At 40.3% G+C, this 10,636-nt stretch overlaps 1 protein-coding gene across 4 annotated transcripts in view; it reads left to right on the forward strand.

Moving 5' to 3' along the window:
• ANO6 (anoctamin 6) overlaps positions 1-10,636 on the forward strand; it is a 186,685-nt gene that overhangs the window by 132,291 nt on the left and 43,758 nt on the right. For all 4 annotated transcript variants that reach the window (XM_045801226.2, XM_045801227.2, XM_087855792.1 and 1 more), the window contains 2 exons: positions 2,464-2,569; positions 6,618-6,678. In XM_045801226.2, the coding sequence (XP_045657182.2) occupies positions 2,464-2,569; positions 6,618-6,678 (167 nt within the window). The remainder of the gene's footprint in view (positions 1-2,463; positions 2,570-6,617; positions 6,679-10,636) is intronic.

The following is a 10,636-nucleotide window of genomic DNA, read 5'->3' on the forward strand; positions in this document are numbered from 1 at the left end:
ATGATGAGATGTTAACATAGTTTAATTCTTTAGGTAGAGTTCCTCTCAGTTCTTCAATCATGTTTAACTGCTTCTTTACGTTTTTGTCTAGTAAGTCCAATATCTAGGTTTCCTTAAGGAACAGTTTCTGTTGACTGCTTTTTGCCCCCGCATTATGACCCAAATTTTCTGTTTCTTTGTGTATCTTATAATTTTCTGTTGAGAACTAGGCATTTTAAATATTATTATGTGGCAGATCTAGAAATCCAATTTCCCCTCTTAACAATTGTGGCTATTGTTGGCATCACTGCTGCTGTTCATTTAGTTACTTTTCTGAACAAATTCTGTACAGTCTTTATTTTTCGTTTCATGTGACCATGAAGTCTGTGTTCGTGAGCTTAGCTGTCAGCTAATGACTGGATGGTGATTTCTTTAGATGCTGGGAACCAGTCATTCTTGGAGCCTTTGCCGAGCAGCTCTGTGCGTCTGTGGGGAGTGCCTTCACCATTTGGCCGCAGTTTGCAGGTCTTCCTGAGCCTTTACTTCCCGCTTATGCGGAACCTCAAAGCCAGCCAGAGATGAGGGATTAAGGTTTCCTCAGGTCCTTCCTGGCCACCTGCGCTGTCCTGCACATGCGCATGGCCTACAATCCTAGGGATCTATTGGAGCTTTTTAAAGCCCCCTATAGGTATCTCATTCCCCAGTGTTTCCTTTTAAGTTTTTTGATTAGCGTCTTGTTAGCCCCTCGTGGTATTGCCACCTCAGGCAGTTGTGATGTTAGTAATTCCTTCTAATGCTTTCAACAGACACTCTGGGGATAGGATCATTTGTCCAGTATGTATGAGCTCTGAGACGGGTCAAAAATGACAAATCCTGATAATGGAGCTTTTCAGGGAGCTTCCGGACTAGTCAAATAGTGACAGTTCTCTAGGAATGGGGTTTTTTTTTTTGGTAGCTTCAAATCACTTCTGCCTCCTTCATTGGCTACTAGGCTGCCATGGTGGTGGGGCTGTTGTCGTTTACCTCCACCATTAGGTTAAGGATATGGGGATGGGGATAGGTCAGGTTAAAATGTCACAAAGGTCACTATCTTTCTGGAGATTTAGCTCTTTTTATTTCTCAGATTGCCGTAAGCCCTTGTTAAATTCCAGAGTTCTGCAGAAGTTACTTTTCATAAATTTTGCCAGTGTTCTCATTGCTTTTATGGAGGAGCAGGTTTTCCAAGATCTTTACTTAGCTATTCTAGAAGTGTTTTCCCTGCTAGTTTGTTTTTAACTGAGTGATTTGCAAGGCTAACGAATTCTACAACTCCAGTGCCATCACATAGGACATAGGAGTCCATCGGAGAGGCTTCCCCAAGAGGCACTGCACCCTGTTGTAAATTTGTTGCTTTTTCCTTATTAATTTGTAGGCATTCTTTAAATACTCTAGTAAACAGTCCTTTGTCATTTTCATGTGTTGCAAAACTTCTACCAGTTTGTGGCTATTTTTTCTTCTCCTCCCTTTATGGTCTTTTAATGAAGTTCTCAGTTTTATAAGATTTGGAATATATCAGTATTTTCATTTATGATTTATACTTTTTGTTTTCTCATTAGTGGAGTTTCTCCTTACCCCAGTGTTATCTAGATATCCTTCTATTTTTTTTTTCCCCTAAAAAGTTCCTACTGCTGCATTCCCATTTTCTACCTGGAGTTGATTTGTATGTGATAGGCTTTAGGAGTTCAATTTCACATTTTTCCGTATGGATATTCGATTGCAGCAAACGTCACTTCTCACTATGCAGAGGTCTCTTCATAAACTCTGTTTTTTCTTGCTCAATTCTTCTTAACCTATGCCAGTAGCTCCTTGTTCTTTGTGAATGTCTTCAGTGGTCTGAGGCTTTTGCTCTTCTATTGAATTTATGGTTCAAATGGAGGAGAAAGAACATCTTCAGATATTGATTCTTCCAAATTATGAACATGATAACATATCCATTTATATAGATCTTCTTAACTCTTTCAGAATGGTTTTATCATTTCCTCTATAAATCTTATTCATCTGGAATTGATTTATTCCTAAGCTCTTTATATTTCTTAAGATATGGAAAAATGGTATTTAAAAAAATTAATTTCTAATTGTTGCAGATCTGTAAGGGCATAATTCCTTTTTCTGATCCTATGTATATTTTGTATATGGATTCTGTGTCCAGCATCCTATCTTTGTTTTTCTTGACTTACTGTGCTGGCAAGGCCCTCCACCTGAAAAGAAGTAGTGATAACAGGATACTTTACCCTGATCTAATGGAAATACTTTTAGCATTTTACCATTAAGTATAATGTTTTTTATAGGTTTTTGTTAGGTTCATGAAGTTCAGTTCCTTTCCTAGTTTTATGAGAATTTAGTTTTATTTTCTTATCACAAATGGATGTTTGATTTTATCATGATGCTAGAAAGGAAGTCCTAGTCATTAAAATTTTTTAAATTTTATTTTTCTCTTTCCTTTAGCAAAGAAGTTTGTAATCCTGATATTGGTGGCAAGATCATCATGTGTCCTCAGTGTGATCAACATTGTTCATTCTGGAATCTCAATATTACTTGCGAGTCCTCAAAGGTAATTTTTGTTACTCCAAACATTTGCAAAAAATGAAAGATTTTTTTTTCTTCTAATAATTTTAGCACAGCCTAGAGTTATTTTTTTTTCTGTGAAATTCAGAAACGTAATTTTCAAATAAACTTCCAAACATTCTGAAAGGTAGCCATAGAATGTATGTGTTTATTCCTCTTTCACAAATAGGAACTGAGATGAAAAGCCTTATCTAAAATCTTCGGGTGGGTCAGTGAGGAACTGCAGAATTGACTACTGGAGTATTTGAAGTAATCAAAGCAGAAATCTCAAAACCAGCTTATCTCATGAATACTGTGTAATAGGTTTACTTATTATATGTATTTTCCTTAATTCAAGTGAGTAGAAACCTGATATTTGTACTTGTGTTTTTCCGCTTTCAAGGTGTGCTGAGACTATGCTTGGTTTTTTAAAAACCCTGATAGTCAGATTTAGGCTTTATCTGTGAATATGCATAAGGAAGGCTTTGTATATAAATGAGAACAGATATTCACTTTGTCCCAAAACATTCCCACAAAACACATCTGGTTCCCTTAAACAGGCTGATAAGCTTGAGCTACATGACTTGTTACAATCCAGGAGGTTTAGGACAAGTATTGAGACTAGAGGTAGCTTACTGAAAGGCGTGCCGCAAACTCTAGCTGGAAAGAAAGATGGCCATCTTGCTTTGGAGAATTTTCCTGACAACTTTCACCTACTGTTCTTGCATGTTATGATCTTTTCTCTATTCCTCTTGTTCCGCCGTGAAAGCTTAGGAATCTTGAAATGACTTCAGAATATTCTAACCTCTCTAAGTCTTATTTAAACCAAATACATTCCTATTATTATGTCACTTAAAATTTATATTTTGAAAGATTCTTGAATTTATTATCACTTTTGACACAACAACCCTATGAGGTAGGCAGAACAGGTACTCCCTCCATTGTATAGATTAAAACACCGAGGGTCTGAGAGATTAAATAATTTGGTCAAGGCCACCCACCTAGTAACCGACAAAGCCAGAAATTGACAGTAAATCTGCATTTCTTGCCATTACTGTGTTCCTCACCAGCTGACAGTAGTCGCAGCCAATTCACTCACAAATTGAGCACTACGTTTGAAAAATGTTCCGCTACTTAATTAAGATGATTGCAGGGTATTGTCGACACATGGATTTTTACTCTTAATTTATGAATTAAAGTAGATTTCATTGCCTTTCCCCCAGAAACCAACACAAATTCTAGACTATAAAAAAATCTGTCGTAAGTCCCATAAAGTAGAAAACTTGAAGCTAGCAGGAGGGAAGCTGCCTTCCAGTGAGGTTGACTCATAAAGGTCACTAGTTCATATTCCTGGACACTGCATTTAAGGCAAATGCCAATGATAATGCCGGAGGCAAACTATAGTCCACAAAGTACAACTGGAAATTTCATTTGCCTTAAGAAATTCTCTTTGAAACACCGCACCCCCATTTCTTCTCTCAGTTCTTCTTTTCTACTGACCCATCCTTAAACGTGTGACTTTCAAATATGTCCCTGTATACATTTCATTGTTTTGGAAAAGAATGAATCTTTTATTGACCCTAATTGCCTAAAGAATCCTTTGAATCTTGTTAGAGTGATTTATTCTTTCATATGCCTCCTTCCCTTTGTAAAAGAAGTACATTTTTAAAGTTTTTAAAAGGAGAAAAAGCAGCCTTCCCTGTCTTCCTGTTGGTTAATTTAATCATTTCTTCATTCATACATTTATATATTCATTTCTGCCTCTTTCTTTTGGAAAGAGATAGGGTATTCACTAATGGACATGAATGCTAAAAAGGTTAATAAATTAGAAATAGAAAATTATGATCAAGGAAACGAGGGAATAGTTATGGAAATAATGAGGATTAATGTTGTTTTTGTGATTGAGCATTAAATAAGGTTCTTAGCTCTTTGGCTGGAAAGATAGAAGGGAAATGTGGTAACTTAAAATATTCTGTTCTCGGAAATACGTTGTTATAAAATTTTGATTTTGTCCCTTTGCAGGAAGAAACACAACAAATGGTCACTTTTCTAGATTTTCATTGGTTCCTCTGCTTTAAAACATTATGCCCTACATATCCAACCAACTCTTTTCTTTCCTGTTCCATGTGATCAAAGCAGAATGCTGACTGGGCCTGCTCTTAACACAGCTGTGTTTCCCCATCTGTGCCCTCCTGCCAAGCAAGCTAAGCTAAGCTTTTTACCAAGAAAGCCCCTTACTTACCTTGTCCCCTGATTCCTGTTTATGAGGTACATAGAGAGGCCCGCCATCTTGTTCTTTCTGCTAAGTCCTCAATCCTCACAAATGTGGCAAAAATGGTAACTTCATCCAGACCACCTAACTCCATCTCGTAGGAGTGCAAGGCACATCCCTTATCTTGACCCAGGCAACTGGGGTGATCTGGGCATTAGCGGTAAACCTGCTTTTTTTGCTACTCCTATTTTTTTTTTTCTTTCACGCTGATAGATAAGCTTCCACTGGCTTTTTCTCAACATGGTAGGGCAAAGAATTCATAGGTAGGGTTTTTTCTTTCTATAGTAGGTACTCAGGTATCAGGGCAAGTAGGGAGGGATCAGATAGAGAGGCTGGCAGTGATTTCTAGGAGTAGCATTGGACAGAATCTTCAGGAATAGCCTTATTATAACACATGGAACAGTTCTGCATAGGACTTTCCTTACAATAATTTTCACTGAGGGATAAGGCATAACATTAAATGGAGCTTTGGTTCCATAAGAGTCAGATTTGAAAGATTTGAAATATTGGTCCATGGAATGCCAAGACTAGAGGAATAGGTGGGGGGCATTGTTCCCCAGAGTGACCAGTCACTTATTCATTCTGTCTTCCTTGAGCTGATTTTTGAGAGGAGTAGTTGGGTAACAGTTGGGATTGTGCTTTCTGATCAGGGCCAGATAGAGGATTGAGGGGCATCTGTATGCTTTGGAAAACACATGTACAAGACAATGGTTGAGTGGATATTCTTTTAAGAAAATAACATATTTTCACATAAATGAAAGTTCACCAACTTTACATCAGTACATAAAGGGCAACCAAAAAAGTTACTTAAAACAAAGAGTTTTCCTTAGAAGCAACTTTGAATTTTCTTTAGCAATTGAAAAGTTTGGGTTGTTTTTTTTTTTTTAATCCTGTAGCTTCTTTTTGTACGCTGTCTTCTTTACTCTTCATATGATCTGTATGATCTGTCGTAAAGTTGATATTCTTCATGTCTGCCACTTTTTCCAATACCTTTATAGATTTTTTTAGAATATGTAAAAATGCTCACTAGTGAAAAATTAGTAATTAATTGAAAGATTTTCTGGGAATCCTGAAAGGGAGATAGGTTAGTTGTATACTAGCAAAGAAAATGAAATTTAGCAGAACTAGTGAATAAAGCCTTTGTACAGTTGTGTCATCTGTTCATTCATGGTTGTACCCATTGTAATGTCAGCAACAGCCCCTGTGCCTCCTTAAGCTCATGGAAGCCTCTGTCATTGATGGTAGAAAAGCCATCATTGGGTTTGGGGAAACAGAGCTCTCCTTGGGCAGAGCCATCTCAGAATAAACCTTAGCCTTGTGCTCTTCTTAGCAAGAAAAGCAAGAATTCAGTAACTTACGCTTTGACCAGGTTGAGATGATGATAAGATGCAAATTGTAAATCCAAAAGTTGCTTGGAGTTCCTTGTATTTTTAGAGCTGTAGTACTTCAAGTTCGCAGTGACAGCTTATAAGAAGAGGCCAGTATTCAAAAGTCTGTTAGAGACTTTAAACCGAATGGGATCTTAACAGCTATGCCAATTTCTTTATCACGATATGGAAAGATTCTATTGGAAAATACACTGTGGTAAATACAGCAAAGGCTGTTTGCTTTCAAAACAACAAGAAATCCCATCTGCAAGTATGTAGTAGATGTGGTGATTGTTAAACTAGGTATCAGCTTTAAGAGAAATTCAGACTGTAGAATACACAAAGCGTTGCGTATTTTCCGAATGCTAGTGAGTAGAAAACATTATTCAGTTATATGTCACTTTTTTATTTTCCAGAAATTGTGCATCTTTGACAGTTTTGGAACCCTAGTGTTTGCAGTATTTATGGGAATATGGGGTAAGTTACTTTATTTTTTTTTTTTCAGTTTATTTTTGCATCTTAACATTAAAAAAAAAAAAACAACCCTGAGATCATACAAGCAGCTAATTTAATACCATTTCCCAGTTTGATATAAGCTATCAAAGTAACCCACTTTTAGGACCTTGGATTGCCTAAGCTTCAGCTCCCCTAGAACTCCATTTACAATCCTTAAGGCCATTGTACAAGTTACCGCCTTAAAAAAACTATTTCAAAGAGTGGTTGCTTAAAACACACATTTATTATTTCCCATGATTCTCTGCAGCAGCTGGGAGGTTCTCCAGTCGTGTGCTGGCTCAGCTGAGGTGTGCAGTGAGCCAGCATCTGCACTGCGGTAGATGGTCTGGCGGTCGCCAGGCTGGTTTCGTCTATGGGGCTCACCTGGGCTGGCTCGTCGTGCTCCACATGATATCTCATCCTCCAGTGAGCTAGTCCAGGATTCTTCACATGGTGGCTTTAGGCTTCCAAAGAGAAGCAAGAGAGGGCAAGCCCCAATGCACAGACATTTTTTGAGCCTGCATTTACCTCAAGTTTGTGAATGTCCCATCAGCCAAAGCAGCTCATGGCCAAGCCAACAATGTGAGGAGGTGGGAGACTACCCAGAGGCTTGGATATAGGGAAGCATGGTTCATTGGGAGCCATTATTGTAACAGTCCCCACACCTGTGATCCACCAGGACTTACATGGGGTTGGGACTCAGGGGAAGCCACACAGGATTTACAGGTGAACTTCCTTCTTTATATTCTTTTATATGAGTATTTATTAAGTATGTGTTACTCTTATAATAGTAAATAATAATAATTTCTGTTTAATAAGTAGAACAGATACAGTCCTGAAGAAAATAATTCTTATGCAGATGGTTTAACACTCTAGTAATATCATTTATTTTGAACAGCATTGTTGTAATGAGGCAATTATCATTTTCTCTAAATGCAGATACCATAGAAGGAAAAAATTCCATTTTCAAAAACAAATCCTTTCCAATTTTACTATGTAAGTTAAGGGGGAAATAGAGCTCAGGTTATAGATAGTTGGGGGCAGAAAGTGACTCAAGTCTCTCATTCTTGAGAAGACAGCACATGAACACATGCAGCTCACAGTGCTTTACATGTGTCCTGGAGAGCGTTTCTTTTGCAGGGGTTGTGCCTGTTCGAAGTCACCAGATAGACCACAGTTGATCCAATGTTCTGGACACTTTTTAGAGATTAGTTGCCACTGGGATAAAGCAAACTTTAAGATGGCCAAACTTATCTACAAAGTTACTGTCCTTCAGACATTTAGCTGTGTTCTGGCTAGAGACCAAACACTAGCTAATATTTGGCATATAGAAGAATAAAGACCAAATTCATGGATTAGAATCCTCCGTACTCCTCTATTGTAAAATATGTCATTATTCCCTCCGGTAAGAGCACAGGTACTGAGCACATGGGTGGTGCTCACTTTTACCTATTGTGCTAATAACCTTTGTCTCGGCACTGATTTGTAACGTATAAAATTCTAACACATCTGTTGAACTCCATATACTAATGGATGTCGACAGCCCTAATTTAGAAAAACTTTTTTTTAAGATTTTATTTATTCACTTTAGAGAGAAAAAGAGAGCACGAGCAGGGGGAGGAGTAGAGGGGGTTACAAGCAGATTCCGCAGTGTGCAGGGAACCCAATGCAGGGCTCGATCCCGTGACCCTGCGATCATGACCTGAGCTGAAATCAAGAGTCAGATACCACCCAGGTGCCCCAAAATACATTTTAAATAAAGCAAAAATATAAATTAATTTTGGCACTGGAACGACAAACCTCCCATCTCCTAGCTAACTCGCTTTCTGTGATCATTAACTATACCATGTTTATAGAACTGACTTAAGCATATTGAGCTGATTTTATGTCATCAGGCTTTAGAATGCAGAAAACATCGCAACACTGCTTGCAGCAGCATATGTGTATCTTCAAGGTTATGTATGTATGATGAAGTCTTTAAGTGTCTTATATTGCCTCTCCTGCTCCGTCTGCCCTATGAGAACCACTGCTGTGAACCTTGTTACAGAAAATCAGAAGGTGCAGAACCGAAGAGGCGGGAGGATGATGTGAAGTCTTTATATCACCACTGTTCTTATTCTCGTAGCATCTCTTGTGTGCACACATCTATTAGAGTATTTTTACTATGTTTCTGCTCCCTAGGAATTATAAAATTTGAGGGTCGAAAAGCTTTTGTAATAAATGTAGTACAAATCATATACTCATCTGAATAATGTCCACCCTTTGAGGCCCAGCCAGCCCACACGTTCATACTGACTCAAGTTCTAAACACCAACCCAAGGGTAAAGTGCCAGTTCTTAGCACATCCACTTCTCCTTACTGCTTGTTACTTCGTACCTACTTCTACTGGATTCTCCGTGGCTCCAGGCTCTTGGCTGCATGGCTGCATTGTTAATTTTCACCTTTGAGTTCTGGGTGGGGCCTAGTGATTTCCAGAAAAACACCAGACCCTTGGCTTATGGGGAGCTGGGGAATCGGGAAGGCAGTAGCCTTAGCCAGCTACACCCGGGGATCAGGAAATAGCTGCTGCCAGTTAGTTCCAGAACTGTACCGGTCCCGCTTCACCCACACCAGCAAAATAAGGCCATTCCTGCAACCACCTCTACCTCCATTCAACTCAGTTTCTGGTTTAAGTGACACACACAGGCATCTGATGGGAACCCTAGCTGCAAGAGAGTCTGGAAACGTATTTTTTTTAAACCTAGTCTTTGGTTGGGAAGTCGGAATAAAGGGTGAGCAAGCTCAGCTACCTCACTCAGCTTTGTGAGTCAAGAGGTCTGAATGGTTTCAAGGCCCAGCCGAATGGCTCGGCTCTCCAGCAGCAGACCTCCAGCAGCTGGAGCACTACCGCGTGCTAGGGAGTGCCCCTGTCCTTGGGCAGTGCTGGCTATAACCACCAATGCTGTGTGGCTGGCTTCTTCGTGTGATGCCTCCTTCCTTCACATGTCATGATACCGTGATTGAGAGGACAAGCTGTGCTGGATTCCCAAGATCCTCGGCCGCTTTCCCTCTTCTCTCATTACATGTTGACGTAAGAGTCGTAACTGTGTCTCTCGAATCAACCTGAGCCTCGCAATGTGTGGTTTGCCAGAGAACGTAAGTGCAGTGCTCCCCTCCAGAGGGAGAAAGATCGAAAGGCACAGAACAGGAAATTCCTGTCTGACATGGCACATAGTCACCCGAGGTCCTGGTGCCCTCATCTGGGACACAGCAATGTGAGTCAGCAGTGATGTCGTCCAGGAGCACTCGAAAAGCACGCATGGTTATAATAGAAGACCAGGGTCTTCCCTGGACCCTGCAAAGTAAAATGCAAGGGTTTCGTAGACGGCACCTTCCGGCGTCCCATGACAGCCTAGCAGCAGGCAGCCTGAGGAAGTACCACGTGGTGAGTCAGCACAGCTTGGGCTCTGGGGCCAGGAATGCCTGGCCTCCCACACTGTCACCTCGGGCAGGTATTTTAACCTCTCTGTGCCTCTCTCTCTGTGTCTAAAATGAGGGGACTAATAGCAATTGCCACCGAGGGGTGGGAGGGCTTTTACGTAGATGATGTCATTAAGCTCACAACAGCCCTGTGAGGTGGGTCCTACTGCCCCCATTCTACAGAACGGGAAATGGGGGCTCAGAAAGTTGGAACAGGTTTACCGGTAGTCACACATTGAATAATTGTCAGAGCCAGGATTTGACCTCGATGCCAACATCCAACGTATTCCTACTCTCACTCATCGTTCCTGGAAAATTAGTAAAGTAAAGCAAACCCTGCTGGGAAGTGAGTGCTTTACCCATTTCAGCTGCCTTCACCACTGGGGCGTGCTGAGTTCCCGCCCCGAGCCAGGATTGCCTCCTGCGTCTCTGACTGCCCCCCGTGCGGTCTGCAGGACGTCGGCCGGCCTCTCTCTGCTGT

The sequence above is a fragment of the Ursus americanus genome, chromosome 25 (assembly GCF_024610735.1).
Source record: "Ursus americanus isolate L20-20 chromosome 25, mUrsAme1.1.p, whole genome shotgun sequence".
Classification (NCBI taxonomy): Eukaryota; Metazoa; Chordata; class Mammalia; order Carnivora; family Ursidae; genus Ursus; species Ursus americanus.